The sequence below is a fragment of the Labeo rohita genome, chromosome 11 (assembly GCF_022985175.1).
Source record: "Labeo rohita strain BAU-BD-2019 chromosome 11, IGBB_LRoh.1.0, whole genome shotgun sequence".
Classification (NCBI taxonomy): Eukaryota; Metazoa; Chordata; class Actinopteri; order Cypriniformes; family Cyprinidae; genus Labeo; species Labeo rohita.
The window spans coordinates 8,457,206-8,473,214 of NC_066879.1; the positions used below are offsets into that span (position 1 = coordinate 8,457,206).

The 16,009-nt window shown below is 32.6% G+C and overlaps 1 protein-coding gene across 1 annotated transcript; it reads right to left on the reverse strand.

Annotated features, from left to right (window-relative positions):
* Nucleotides 1–1,742: 1,742 nt before the first annotated feature.
* Nucleotides 1,743–12,464, reverse strand: mob3c (MOB kinase activator 3C). The gene is made up of 4 exons (XM_051122317.1): nucleotides 12,159–12,464; nucleotides 8,447–8,975; nucleotides 6,664–6,866; nucleotides 1,743–3,455 (listed from the first exon to the last, which is right to left on the reverse strand). The coding sequence occupies exons 2-4, from the start codon at nucleotides 8,862–8,864 to the stop codon at nucleotides 3,426–3,428; spliced, it is 651 nt and encodes a 216-aa protein (XP_050978274.1). The 5' UTR covers nucleotides 8,865–8,975; nucleotides 12,159–12,464; the 3' UTR covers nucleotides 1,743–3,425.
* Between the last annotated feature and the right edge of the window lie 3,545 nt (nucleotides 12,465–16,009).

Consider the following 16,009-nt stretch of genomic DNA (forward strand, 5'->3'; position numbering starts at 1 on the left):
TTCCAAGAAGTGTCAACAATCAAACAGTCAACACTCAAAACAAAAAGTTTAAGATACACTACCAGTCGAAATATTTTGAACGTTTTTTAAAGAAGTCTCTTCTGCTCACAAAACCTGCAACAGTTCAATTTTAAATATTTTTACTATGTAAAATAACTGCTTTCTATCTGAATATACTTTAATATGTAATTATATATTATATGCATTGATTTTAAAGCTAAATATTTAGCATCATTACTCCATTCATTGTCACATGAGCTGAGTAGAATTTTTTTCAGGTTTCTTTGATGAATAGAAAGTTCAGGAGAACACCATTTATCTGAAATAAAAATCTTTTGTAACGTTATAAATATCTTTATCATCACTTTTGATCAATTTAAGGCATCCTTGCTACATAAAAATATTAATTTCAATAATTATATATATATATATATATATATATATATATAAACTGTCACTCCCGTTTTTGAACACAGACATAAAAATGCACTATCCAGACTTAAATTTTCATAATTCATGAATGAAAACATTTTGTAATATGATTTTGATGTTCATTTTCTGTGGTAATGCAATGTCTGATTTTAAAATGCCTTTCAAAGGATGGATTTTGAGATTTTAAGTTTTGAACTAATATATAATTTCTTATGATTTCTAAATTGTAATAGGGAAAAAGGCAACGAAGAAAGTCTTTTGTGACAAAGGTCAGAACTCATGTTATGATGTAGATTTTTTAAGTTGCACTCTTGACATATGTGACCCTGGACCACAAAACCAGTCATAAGGGTCAATTTTTCGAAATTGAGCTTTATACATCACGTGAAAGCTGAATAAACAAGCTTTCCGTTGATGTATGGTTTGTTATGATATTTGGCCGAGATACAACTATTTGAATATATGCAATCTGAGGGTGCAAAAAAATCTAAATAGTGAGAAAATCACCTTTAAAGTTGTCCAAATGAAGCTCTTACTAATGCATATTACTAATCAAAAATTACGTTTTTATATATTTACAGTAGGAATTTTACTAAATATCTTCATGGAACATGATCTTTACATAATTTCCTAATGATTTTTGGCATAAAAGAAAAATCAATAATTTTGACCCATACAATGTATTTTTGCCTATTGCTACAAATATACCCCAGCGACTTAAGACTGGTTTTGTGGTCCAGGGTCACATATATTAATCTATTACTTTTCCTACATGATTTGTAACACAAAAATATGGTAAAATATCTATTTAGGAGTCTTAGACCTTTCCAAAGATTTATAGCTTGTCATGATTAGATTAGGATTTATTTGTAATATGGTGAAGTAAACTACGTCCCACAGATGGGACGATGACAGTTAAAGGGTTAAACATATATATATATATATATATATATATATATGCTGATCTTTGGATCTTTCTATTCATCAAAGAATCCTGAAAAAATGTACTCAGCTGTTTTAAATATTGATAATATTAATAATAATAATAATAATAATAATAATAATAATAATAATAAATGGTTTTTGAACAGCAAATCAGCATATTAAAATGATTTCTGAAGGATCATGTGATACTGAAGACTGGAGTAAAGATGCCAAAAATGTAACTTTTACTGTTTTTGCCGTACTTTGGGTCAAATAAAAAAAAGCAAAAGAGACTTCTTTAAAAAAAAAAAACATTAAAAATCTTACTGTACAAAAAACGTTTGACTGGTAGTGTATGTGAACAAAATGCTTTGGCCATTAGCAATCCCAATAAAGCACCTGCTGCAATATTTCAATCAGTAAAATAGCATTTAATGTGAAAAACACTTAAAGTGCCTTAATGTATTAAAACTGGGATATTAAAATATCAAATTGTGTATCCACCTTACTGATGATGCATACTTACATTACAGACAAGGAAATGAGACTGGAATATGACAAACTAACTGGCGGTCAGTGGAGGAAAGCCTGGTTTTGGCCTCCAGGTAGACGTTCCTATAAGGGTGTGTTCTCACGTGAAAATTACCAGTTTCAGTCACGGACTAGGGCTAAGGAGGAATACAGGATTGGTGTTGGTGTCATTATCTTTTAATGTTATGTATTAGAAAACAAATATTTTAACAAAACTGCTTCACTCCTTATTAATATCTGAAAATCCTTTAAGTCATGTAACAACGTGCCAAAATAAAACAGGAAATTAGCAGACACCTGGTGTGTCAAGATATATATTTTCCATTTTAATTTTTGTTTAAGTTGAAATCTTAGTGATTTTTGTGTGGTTTTGTTTTTATTTTTATTTATTTTACTTTTTTTTTTCACTTCAGTAAATCATATGATTTAATTAGGCAATATTTTTAAACTTTTTTTTGTTAAGGTGTTAATGTTAGTTTCAGTTAAATATCAGATAATTTGTCCTTTTTACTAAATAAAATGTAATAATATTTTTTAAGTTTAAGTTTGACTAATTCTTATTGCATATCATTTTATTGGCCTTTTTGAATGTATGTCCATATAGTTTTTATTAATTGGTATTTCAGAGAAATGTTACCTTGCCAACTAGATAAAATAAAACGTTTGATTTATTTATTTATTTACAGTTTTAGAAACTACAATAATCCTGGAGTTTATTTTTTAGTGTTAATCTGACATTTTCTGCCAAGAAAGTTTTGAGTGTTAATTTAGTAATTATTATTTTCTAATCCTAAACCTGGAAATAAGAAAATTGTTGAGGCTTGGAAAATGCATAATCATGGTCATCATTATCATTATCATCATTATTATTATAAAGCAAACTATTAGAGGAGTGTCAGAAATCGATATTTCATTATGACAATCTTCTTGTTTGGATTTTCTTAAAAAAAAAAAAAAGAGGAAGGTGGGAGGCTTTAAATTTAAAATATTTGTATTTTAAACTTGCATGCAAAAAATACACTGGCAAAAACAGCACATTGTCAGAACAAAATGTCTGAAATGAGAATAATACTGTTGAGTACTATTCATCATTAGTCACTAGCTAAGGTAATAGTTTCTTACTGCACATGCCCAGGTTAAATAAAGATACTAGCAAAGGCTTCTGCCCCTGCACTGGCACAGACATGACAGAGCAAGAATGTAACCTCTTGAACTTAACAGAAGTTTTAGACATGTCATTTCAAGACATGTTTCTCTCAGGAACACATTTTTTAATGCATCGTTGAAGTCACGTGGTGAAATGCTCAAAAATGTTTGCAAAATACTAAGTAATCATTGCTGCAATCATTGCTACTGGTCTCAAGAACGTGTTGAATTACTGGACCAACAGTATTTCAGTAATACTGAAGCAAAGGTGTATTGCATTTTAGATCATTTGTGAGTCTCTGATCCTGCCTGATCTCAGATCAGACCTCAAATACATTTTTCTTTTGGTCTGAATGTTTGACATTTGGATTCCCATCCATTCTCCACATCTTTCAGTGGCAGATCTTCTCTGTCATTTCTTTCTGTGAAGACAGAAAAGACCAGGTTATAGGACAAACACGCCACATTTGCATTGTGCTGTCAGCATCTAGATTTTCATAAAACCAGCTAGTTAGCTAAAGCGGAATAAATTCTGCTAATAATTTATTATTTTGTGTCTAATAACAGTTATTATTATATCACATGCAATGTACACACTGCAGTTAAGGGAGAAGTCCACTTCCAGAACAAAGATTTACAGATAATGTACTCACCGCCTTGTCATCCAAGATGTTCATGTCTTTCTTTCTTCAGTCGTAAAGAAATTATGTTTTTTGAGGAAAATATTTCAGCATTTTTCTCCATATAATGGACTTTAATGGTGCCCCAAGTTTGAACTTCCAAAATGCAGTATAAATGCGGCTTCAAACGATCTCAAATGTGGTTGTAACGATCCCAGCCCGAGGAAGAGGGGTCTTATCTAGCGAAACGATTGGTTATTTTCATAAAAATAATACAATTTATATACTTTTTAATCTCAAACGCTCGTCTTGTCTTACTTACCCTGAACTCTGTTTATTTTCTGGTTCATGACAGTTAGGGTATTTCGAAAAACTCCCATCTCATGTTCTCCCTCAACTTCAAAAATCGTCCTATATCACTGTTTTACCTTTTTTGTTAAGGGTGTTTGATCTTCTTTGCATGTTCACTTTGCATAGACTGGGTACGATGATACGATTGGAGTTTTTCGACATACCCTAACTGTCTTGAGTCAGAATAGACAGAGTTCAGGCAGAGCAAGACAAGATGAGCGTCTGAGATTTAAAAGTATTTAAATAGTATTGTTTTTATGAAAATAACCGATCGTTTCGCTAGATAAGACCCTTCTTCCTCGGCTGGGATTGTTTACAACTGCATTTGGGATCGTTTGAAGCCGCATTTAAACTGCATTTTGGAAGTTCAAACTCGGGGCACCATAGCAGTCCATTATATGGAGAAAAATCATGAAACGTTTTCCTCAAAAAACACAATTTCTTTACAACTGAGGAAAGTAAGACATGAACATCTTGGATGACAAGGGGGTGAGTACATTATCTGTAAATTTTTGTTCTGGAAGTGGACTTTAAATTTGGTTGTCAGTTCAGCTTTTAGTGCTGCTCTGTTCACACACAGGACAGACTACCAGGTAGTGACATACTCATTTGCAGAAATTCTTCACAGTGTGTATAGAACCAAACAGAACAACTTGTTGTTAATGACATATTTAAACACATACCAGAGTTATCTTTTTTTGTATGTGTGGTGCAAGAAATGACAGTTTTGATTGATTAGTGTTGACAGATCTTAGTAGAAAAACCCTTGAAATAAGCCACATGCCAAAATATAGTGAACTGCACCTGCCTACTAATTAACTCTATAAACTGGATCGCTTTATGAGCCGAGCACAAACAACAACCTCAAAGAAGCCCAAGTGCTTGATAAACATTGCTTGTAATAAGTGGACATGGCAACCTTTCAAGAGTGCACTTTATGAAGTACCCTTTCTAAGCATAAACAAAACACAACCACTCTGTTTATTGTGGTTTAGATAAAATCACGGAACATAATGAGTCTGGCCACTGTAATACTTCTTCGGTCAAAAGTAGAGCTTGACGACAGAACGGTGCTGTGGTTACCATAGTGTCAATCATTGCAGTTTCGAAAGTGAGTTCTGTTCTATACGTAAAGCAAAAATTTAGGGGATTCACTCCCGTATTATTCCCATATTTACAGTTGCCACTCCTGGAAATGTATTTTGTGTATCTGCCCTATAACAATCCGCCCCTGCTGACACAGGCCATGTATGCACTGTAAATTTTCAGGAGTGCCATCTGTATTTGAATATGGAAGTGAATGTCATTATGTATGCAATTTTAACTGGACCACAGTCAACAGAGTCATTGTGTTTTGCTTATGTTTGGAAGTCTACTCCACAGAGTGTGCTTTTGAAGGGTCGCTATTTCCACCTATTATAGGCAATGCTTACTAAGCGTCTTACGGTTTGTGCACACCAAAAGTGAAGTGAATATTCGAATAACGTTACTTGATCTAGATTACTGGCGGGATATTATTCGCATCACTCACGCGAATAAAACATCTTGTAATGAGGAGTGTCTTTTCACGCACATCTTCAACAACAACAACAACATTTTTTTCTGCCATTTTTTCCCTCATTTTTCATGTTGGTTAGCTACTATTGCTGCTAACCAGTTCATAGTAATGCAAAACTCATAGCTAGAATCAAGTAACAGACGCATATTTTCATCCCCTACCCCGTAGTCTAACTTCCACCTACTTTTTCTCCAAACGTATTTTCTCCTTCAACTTCAAAAATCATTTTAAAATCATCCTACATCACTGCAGAAGTGCCAACCCAGTCTATGCAAAGTGAACATGCAAAGAAGATCAAACACCCTTAATAAAAAAGGTAAAACAGCGATATAAGACGATTTTGAAGTTGAGGGAGAACATGAGATGGGAGTTTTTCGACATACCCTAACTGTCATGAACCGAAAAAAAAGGTCAGGAAGAGCAAGACAAGACGAGCATTTGACATTAAAAAGTATATAAATTGTATTATTTTTATGAAAATAACCAAACATTTCGCTAGATAAGACCCTTCTTTCTCGGGGCACCATAGAAGTTCACTATATGGAGAAAAAGAAGAAGTTTTTTTCAAAAAACATCATTTCTTTACGACTGAAGAAAGAAAGTCATGAACAGCTTAAATGACAAGGGGTGAGTACATTATCTGTATTTTGTTGTTATGGAAGTGGACTACTTCTTTAATTCTCGGGCACTCATTCGCTAAACTCAACATCCAATCAGAGTTCTCACTCTCACAAACGGCCCCAATGCCAATTCAACATGGTAAATCGGGCAAACTACCACTGACATGAGTTGACGTATGGAACACCAAACAAACTAGCTTGACAGACTTGGTGTGTTTTGGCCGTAAAGCCTTTTGTATAGCAATATCTGGCTACAATGAGTCAATGTGTATCTCCATCACTGTGATTTCTTGAACCTCAACTCGCTGCATAGACTTTCTGTAAATGCGGTTGCCACTACCTGAATTTTTGGGAGTCAGTTTTGTTGTAGAAGCAGTTGTGTGTGTGTACAGAACAGGATTAAGCACTAAATGGTGAACTGACAACCAAATTTAGCTGCAGCATGTCTGTGGCCGCAGTATTGAAAGCACAGTGCACTCACCAGTGGCTCCAGCTCCGAGTGGTCAATGAGGCTGAACTCAGAGATGAAGTAGTAGTAGTGTTTGTAGCAGGTGTTGATGTGAGCCTCAGCTCCCATACTGCAGATCATGTCAAAGTGATGGATGTACACGTGTACAAACACCCGAAACAAGCGGCTCAGTATCTTCTTGCACACCTGCTGAAAGTTCTTTGGAAAAGGGACTCCTAAAAAGAGAAGAACACCAGCCTCACACTTATATCACATCACATTCAAGATGCTCTATGATTTTCTTCCATGAGAAAATTCAAATGCTATTTAAGGGAAAAAAAGTCTAGAGTATGTCTCAAGGGTTTTCGGCCAGTAGTTCAGCCTGTGGAATTATGAATTTTTGGCAGGGCTTTTAAGTATAGCTTCTGTGACTCTATCCAATAATATTTTTCAGACAGAAGTATGTGTCTGGTGTTCTTGGCCTCACAAATTATACAGCAATTCCTGAGAAACTTAACTGGATAATTTCTCAGCCCAGTTATCCATTAATATTCCTACGACTAACTGTTTTTGTCTTCTTTCCATTCATTTGTATACGTCTGCTCATTTATTAATACGCTAAGCTTTTCATAGCGATTTACTGAAACAGCTTAAAAGTCAATAACAAATAGGAGTGTCTAAGATAGAGAAAACTTTTAAAAATCCAGTTTAATACACACATGCAAAGTTTGTACTCTTTCGATTCATTTTGGTTTTCATATGGTTTTGAAAACTTGCAGTTTAATGACTTAAATTATTATTTTATAAACTATTACTACATATCATCTGTTAAAAAAGGACAAATTATCTGATATTTAACTGAAACTTAAATGAATACCTTAAAAACCAGTTAACAAAAAAGGTAAAAAATAAAAAATAAATATCCACAATAAAATATCTACAAATCTAACAAAAACTACTAAAAATGACAAAACCACCCAACAGAATTACTAAAAATAAAACAGAAAATATAAAAATAAAATCTGATTCAAAATCATTTTGCATGCATGTTAAAAAAAACCCCTTAAAAACTAAAGTTAAAAAAAAATTGAAATAAAATAAACCTTTATTGAAGTAAAATACATATTAAAAAATCAGCTAGTTGCCAAGTCAACATATTTTAATTTACTTTAACAATATGTGCTAAAATAAGTAAAACTAAAATAAAATACAAACAAATACATAAATAAAAAAATATATATATATATATATATATATATATATATATATAAACAAAAACTACTATAACTACTATATAGAAAATATAAAAATAAAATCTGGTTCAGAATAATTTGCATGCATGTTTAAAAAAAAGTCAACAAAATGCAACATATTTTAATTTACTTTAACATGAGGTGCTAAAATAACTCCACCTAAAATAAAAAACAATAAAAAAAAACTATGTAAATAAACAAAACTACTAAAAATGACAAAACCACCCAACAAAATGACTAAAATTAAAACTAAAATAGAAAAATGAAAAAAAAAAGAAATCTGATTCTATAAAAACTATTATTAATAACAAAATTAATACAATTAATAAAAACATAACTGCTTTTGACCTTGACAAACAGTCAGCATTTTATCTTTTTAAAACATGTTTCTATATTATGATATCAAGAACATTATATCACCCTATTTTTAACTTTGACCCCTAAAAATATCATAATATTTGTAAATTAACAAAAGATAAATGAGTGTACTGCACTAGTAGCCTGATCGTATCGATCATAACTGCACAGTTAAAAATCTGGAAAAGATAATTGATGTCACGCACCTACTCGTGTAGGAAAGATGTCCTCATTGTTGATGAGGGACTCGATCCAGTTCATCAGGAGGTTCATGTATATAAGAGCAGGCAGTTTGGTGGGCCTCTTGTATTCATCCCCATCCTGCCATCTGTATTCGTAACGTGGGCCTCCAGACATGATGGGACAGCTTTTCTCAGTGCAGAACTCGCTCACGGTCCCGTAGATGAGGTTGATACGATTGAAGAAATCCACCACGTGCACAGCTATCCAGTCATTAATGTTCTCTCCGTCCGGCAGCTGCACCACTTTCCTCAAGTCCAGGCCTGATTTTAGAGATGCCTGCGCTCTTTTGTACAGCTCAAAGCGCTGGGTTCCAGGTTCAAACCGCTTTCGAGGCCTGAATGTTTTGTCTTTGCTGAAAACCTGACCCAAGCACAGAGCCATTGCTGAACTGAGCAGGGTGACGGAGTCGTCAGATCCACTCAGGATCTGGATGGTTGTGATTTTTCACTCGTATGATTCCCTGGGTCCTAGTCCCATCCAATAGGGAAGTATCTAGAGAGCAGAGAAAACAGTAATATAGTGAAATATTATTTCAAATGAAAAGAATTGGTTTCTGTTGTCATGTTTTAAAATGCTATTTATTCCTGTCTTTAGTGTCACACGATCCTTCAGAAATCATTCTAATATGCTGATTTCAAGAAAGATGAAAGAAATGACAAAAAATGAACATGTATAGCAATGCAAGCCAAAATATTAAATGTCATGGATGTACAGCTGACATCAAAAGTTTACACACACCTTGCAAAATTTGCAAAATGTTAGTTATTTTACCAAAATAAGAGGGATCATACAAAATGCATGTTATTTTTTATTTAGTACTGACCTGAATAAGATATTTCACATAAAAATGTTTACATGATGACTATGATTGTGAGATACATCTTTTCACACTGAGGACAACTGAGGGACTCATACACAACTATTACAGAAGGTTCAAATGCTCACTGATGCTTCAGAAGGAAACACAACGCATTAAGAGCCGGGGGTGAAAACTTTTGGAATTTGAAGATCAAGGTAAATGTAACTTGTTTTGTCTTTTGGGAAAGTATCTTCTGTAGCTTCTGAAGGGCAGTACTAAATTATAAAAAAAAAAAAAAAAGATATTTAGGCAAAATAAGAAAAATGTACACATCTCAATACTGTTCAAAAGTTTTCACCCCCCGGCTCTTAATGCATCGTTTTTCCTTCTGGAGCATCAGTGAGCGTTTGAACCTTCTATAATAGTTATGTATGAGTCCCTCAGTTGTCCTCAGTGTGAAAAGATGGACCAAAATCATAGAGTCACTGTTGGAAAGGGTTTAAATGCTGAAAAACCAAAGAAACCTGAAGGATTTTTCTGAAGAGCAACGGGCAGTTTAACTGTTCAGGACAATCAAGGGACTCATGAACAACTATCACTAAAAAAAAAAAAATTATACATTTTTTTTAAAAAATTCAACTATTATTTTCTCTTGTGGACTAACGTCTTTTATGTGAAATATCTTATTCAGGTCAATACTAAATAAAAAATCATAAGCATTTTGTATGACGTTTTGAATTTGAAGATCAGGGTAAATTTAACTTATTTTGTCTTCTGGGAAAGTATCTTCTGTAGCTTCTGAAGGGCAGTATTAAATTATATTAAAAAAAAATATGATATTTAGGCAAAATAAGAAAAATGTACATATCTCCATTCGGTTCAAAAGTTTTCACCCCCTAGCTCTTAATGCATTGTTTTTCTTTCTGGAGCATTAGTGAGCGTTTAAACCTTCTGTAATAGTTGCATATGAGTTCCTCAGTTGTCCTCAATGTGTAAAGATGGATCAAAATCATACAGTAATTGTTGGAAAGGGTTTAAATGCCAAAAAACCAAAGAATTTGTGAGACCTGAAGGATTTTTCTGAAGAACAGCTGGCAGTTTAACTGTTCAGGACAAACAAGGGACTCATAAACAACTAACACTAACTTTTTCTTTTTTTTTAATTCAGCGATTATTGTGGGCTATATGTAAACATCTTTTCATGTGAAATATCTTATTCATGTCAGTACTAAATAAAAAAAAAATGCATTTTGTATGAGCCCTCTTATTTTAGTAAAATAATTAACATTTTGCAGATTCTGCAAGGTGTATGTAAACTTTTGACCTCAAGTGTATATTTACTATATACACTGTCCACTATTTTGTAGATGGGGGTCAAAATGGCATTACATGAGAGTAAAAATGAGCATAGAAAGACGACAGCATCATTTTAATATTTTAACCCAGAGATTGGTAGTTTTTTTTTTTTTGTTACATGTAACTCAAGAAATATTAAAGATATTTTAATGCCCTTTTAGATATTGGGGTCTTAACAAACTTTCCTTTTGGCATCTTCCTTTTAAGCCCTATATGGTTCAGTTTTTTGAGATATCTCAGTATGGCTCTAGCAGTAACCAGTTCAATTGTATCTTCAGCGGTCAAAAAATAAATGTGAATAATTTTTTTTTCTTTAAAAAAGAAAAAGGTCTAAAAAAAACCAAATTATTAATGTACCCTGCTTCCCTCAATCAAAACACCTGCATTGAACACACCTGTTTGAGTGCCATAAATGTCATTTTTCCAAAGTTTGCATGCCTGTAACCCAAAAAGTATTAAAGATATCTGAATATGATTTTAGATTCTAGTTCTTAATAAACTTTTCTTTTGGAATCTACATTTTTAAGGCCCTACAATGTTCAGTCCCAGAGATATAGGGATCTCAATGCAGCTCCATTTTCAGTGGTCGAAAACCACTTATTGCATTTAAAGGGGAAAAAGACCATCTTATAACATTTTGGAAGTGTTTACTCTCGATTTTGATCAACTGAATGCATCCTTGCTGAATAAAAGTATTCATTTCTTAAAAAAAAACAAAAAAACAAACGTACTGACCCCAAACTTCTGAATGGTAGTGTAAGTAAATTCAATAAACAAACTAACACAAACAAACCATTCATTTCTTCCTCTCTATGCATTTAGTTTCCCTTTGTGTTGTTTATCCACTCTTTCACAACTTCCTGTGTTTGTTTAAAGTGACTGAAACAAGATATATTTTTTGTGGATTTCAGAGCCTCTATTCAGTTGTACAATCAAACCCCAACTCTCTGTTTTCATTTAATCTTCTGCCAGCGTATCTGTGTTTAAGTCCATCCTTTCTTTGTCTCTTTAAGAAGTCTTGCTTTTCTTTCCCTTTCTGTTTCTCTCTCCTCCTGTTGTTTGTATTCACTAGAGAACCAAACGAATTTCTCTTACCCCATAGCTCATACTGAGATATTTTACAGGAGGTCTTTTCTGACAACTGATTTTCATGCTAACGTATTTTCATGCTATTCCAAGTCCATAATTGTTTACATTAATCTTTTATTTTCTCAATTCTATAAATCCAACATATCACTATTTCTAAGCAAACTGTTAAATATCCAGTTGCTCTTTTAGGTAGACTTTATAATAAACACAAAAGTCTCAGTTTTGAGGTTGGCTTTAACTCGATTCATTCAGTGTATGTGGAAGCAAAAGACAGAGGAGTTATTTGTCCACTTTTAAAACAAACACTGACGTGTCTGATCATGCTTTTCCCACGAGCTCTGACATTAACACAAACCATGAAAACAAAAGTGCCATCTTATCAATGAAAACAGACAACGGAAAAGCAAAAATGCAGACTTTAACGTCCCTACCTGAAATACCTGGCTTTATTCCCACTGTCGACTCTTGGAATGTTGTGGGAAACCTGAAAAGTTTCCCTCACTCCTCTGATCTCTCCAAGAGGGAGCAGAGCAAATCCAAACAGTCTCGTGAGGATCTGGCACTCATAAGCTGCGCTTTACCCCCCAAAACTCACTTTGGAGGGTATAGAGCGAAAAAACAAGTTGAAAAGTTACTTGGCTTCCCTTCCTGTGTATGATGTCATATCCTGATTTTGTCTGCTAGGCCCCGTTGTCTGTTTTTGTGTGCCTGTGTGTGCGTGTCATGTGTGCTCAGGGGCAGTATGAAGTTAAAAGAAAGGGTTTCAGTGGTGGTGGGAGGAGCAGCAGTGAGTCTGTGAAGTCCAGTCCCACATCAAGCCACATCCTTTGCCCTGCCCAGCACCACACACACCCCCTCCCTTCCCAAACTCCATTGTGTTTGGCCTTCAGCATGAATGGAAACTTCAAACTAGAGGACTGTATCCCAGTCTGCCCATTACTACAAACTTCACACTCTCCTCTTTTTCAGACCTCTTTTTTCTAAATCTAGAAAATCTCTTCATTTTTAAAAATTTGTTTAATTTTATTTATAATTAAATGTTAAAATAATGTAAAATATGCCTAAATATATATAAAAAAGTTTACATAAAATATTTGTAAATTAGTGTAACGTTTAAACATTTAAAATGTGATTTTTTAAAATTTTGTCTAAAACTTCTAAACTAGGATTCATTGTGATTTTTTTTTTTTTCATCCAAATTAGATTACTGTTAAAATTTGCTGGGTGATTATAACAGTTTTAGAATTTATAGTAAATAGAATATTCTTGTAAACAGAACTAAAAACTGATAAAACTGATAAATACTAATAATACTCTAATACACTAATATATTTGAAAAATAATGTAATTACCATAAGTAACCACTAGATGGACATATATAGTTTCCTAAATATTGATAGTGGCACAACAAATGCCGTTTGGTTTTAAAATATTTTAATGTATGAAGCAATAAACAATAGCATACATTATGAAAAATTATAAAGGCTTTTAAGACCCTTGGAGAATAATTATCTCTTGAAATATTAAGATATTGCACTGTAAAAATATATTTTTTTAAAGTTAAATACATACATAGAAACAAATACATAAATGTTATGATATATGTTTCACAAGAAACTACTATTTAAGTTTTTCTACTTCAAAAAGTGAGGGGATATGCTTGATGGTATGTGGTTTTTAGAAATTTACATACAATTATGTGTTTGAGTAAGTTTTTTTAAGGTTTATTTTGTAAAAAAAATTACAAATAGTATAGTGTATTTATTGAGCCAATGAAATTACTTGTTTAATTTGCTGCTGTTCTAAATCCATAGAAATGAGGGCACAATAAACAAATTATATTTTTAGAATGTTCCAAATTCCTTCAATAGTGGGTGTGCTGTCTTTATCATCTTAAAGGGATAGTTCACCCCAAAATGAAAATTACCCCATGATTTACTCACCCTCAAGCCATCGAAGGTGTATATGACTTTTTTGTTCTAGATGAATGCATTGGGAGTTATATTAAAAATGTTCTGGCTTTTCCAAGCTTTGAAATGGCAGCGAATGGCTGTTGAGTTTTTGAAGTCTAAAAAGTATGTCTATCCATCATAAAAAGTACTCCACACGACTCTGGGGGGTTAATAAAGGCCTTCTGAATTGAATCGATGCGTAAAGTAACTTTCAATTGAATTGAAAGGTGTAGTGTAAGCTCTGGTGAGAATATGCCAGTTTTGTTTAAAGCAAAGGAAAACCAGTCTCCTCTTGGCTTATATCAAAATCCTCCAACATTTTGCTTTATGAATCCCAGTTTTGAACTTCTAATTCGTAACCAGTGTTTTGTTTTGCTCCCTCCACTGCGCTTCTGCATTCAGAATTTTGTTGCACAAACACATCGAATTGCTTTAGAAGGCATGCGTGGAGCACTTTTTATGATGGATGGATGCAGTTCTTTGGGCTTTAAAATTTCAACACCCATTCACTGCCATTATAAAGCTTGAAATGTCCAGGACATTTTTTAATATAACTCCGATTGTATTTGTTTGAAAGAAGAAAGCCACATACACCTAGGATGGCTTGAGGGTAAGTAAATCATGGAGTAATTAAAATTTTTGGGTGAACTATCACTTTAATGTTACATTTTAAGATATCTTGTTCAAGAATTCTGTTTCAGTGCTTTTCTGTGATGTTTTTGTTTTTTTTTTCTGTTGTGAAGCAAGGCATCCTAAACCGGCTGGGCATAGTTGGATGATTTATGACCTGAAACCAGATGTTTCAAACTTGAAACGTCTTTCATCTAATCTTTCAGCTGGGCTTTGGTCACTGAGGGCATCGCAGTCACTAATACCTGACCCTGACCTCACATCTTGCATAGCATAGGTTAATTTGTGTGTTTTAAAATGTACAAATTAGACATTATGTCTAAACTTGTGGGGCTTGTTTTGCCATATTAATTGAACAAGTACAAACACCAGCATTTTTTTGTAAATGCACATGAAAAAGAGAGTAATTAGACAGTTTAATTAAACAGGTTATTGATTGATGTGTGTTTACTGAAGTGTGTTATCCTGAGCAACTATTTCAACTATTGCCCTGACATCATTTCAAGCTTGTCTTATCTGTGCAGGTTATCTTACTTGTCATGTAGCAATTTCCTTTTGATTAGGTCGGTGTCGTTCTGGAAGTAACATGAATATGAGGGGTATGTCACTTATGTAACATGAATATCACAATAATATGTTCTAGTGAAAAGACATGTCATTTTAAACATCACTTCTGAAGAAAATGTACTTTGTTGTGTACTATCTTAGACTTATTCAAGGGAATACACAAGAAAACAGTGCATGAATGAAATGTCTAATGTCTTTTTTGGTCTCCATATTAGCGCATACTGGCATACCACAACATTCATTAGGAACAAGAATTTGCCAGAATATGCCTCATCGCCTCAAGGAACGAATAGATGGACAAAACAGATAGAAATAACAGACAGATACATAGACAAATAAGCAAGCAGATTGAAGGACTAGATAGATAGATAGACAATATATGTGTGTGTGTGTGTGTGTGTGTATATATATATATATATATAATTAAACTATAATATAATTATTAACAGATTGATATATCATATATTAGCCTACAGAATTTGAAAACTGTAAAATAATATATTTAAAAATGTAATGTTTATAATATTTAAAAAATAATAGATACATAGATAGATAGAAAGATATACAGAGATATTAAATAAATATTAAAATAATACAATTATTAATAGATCATATATTAGCATACAAAAAATAAATGTATTCACAAATAAAAATATATAAAACAGGCTACATTATAAATATCTTAACTGTAAAATAAAAATTAAAAAAGATAGATAGATAGAAAAAATATAAATATCATTTCATATATGTGTGTGTATGTGTGTGTGTGTGTGTGTGTGTGTGTGTGTATACATCATTAAACTATAATATAATCATTAATAGATTGATATATCATATATTAGCCTACAGAATTTGAAAACTGTAAAATAATATATTTAAAAATGTAATGTTTATAATATTTAAAAAATAATAGATTTATAGATAGATAGCAAGATAGATAGATAGATGGAAAAAATATAAATAAACATTATAAATAATAAAACAATATAAATAATAAACAATAAAATATATATAAATAAATAATTTTCATTTCATATATGTGTGTGTGTGTGTGTGTGTATATATATATATATATATATATATATATATATATACTAGAATACATAATAATTATAGATAGATATATAAAATAT

What these genes read in the sequence shown, in the direction of transcription:
- mob3c (XM_051122317.1), bottom strand. Translation starts at nt 8,864, where the DNA reads ATGGCTCTGTGCTTGGGTCAGGTTTTCAGCAAAGACAAAACATTCAGG. An exon ending in CATCTTTCCTACACGAGTAG is followed by an intron (nt 6,867 to 8,446) that starts GTGCGTGACATC and finishes TTCTCTTTTTAG; the next exon opens with GAGTCCCTTTTCCAAAGAAC. An exon ending in ACTCGGAGCTGGAGCCACTG is followed by an intron (nt 3,456 to 6,663) that starts GTGAGTGCACTG and finishes CTGTCTTCACAG; the next exon opens with AAAGAAATGACAGAGAAGAT.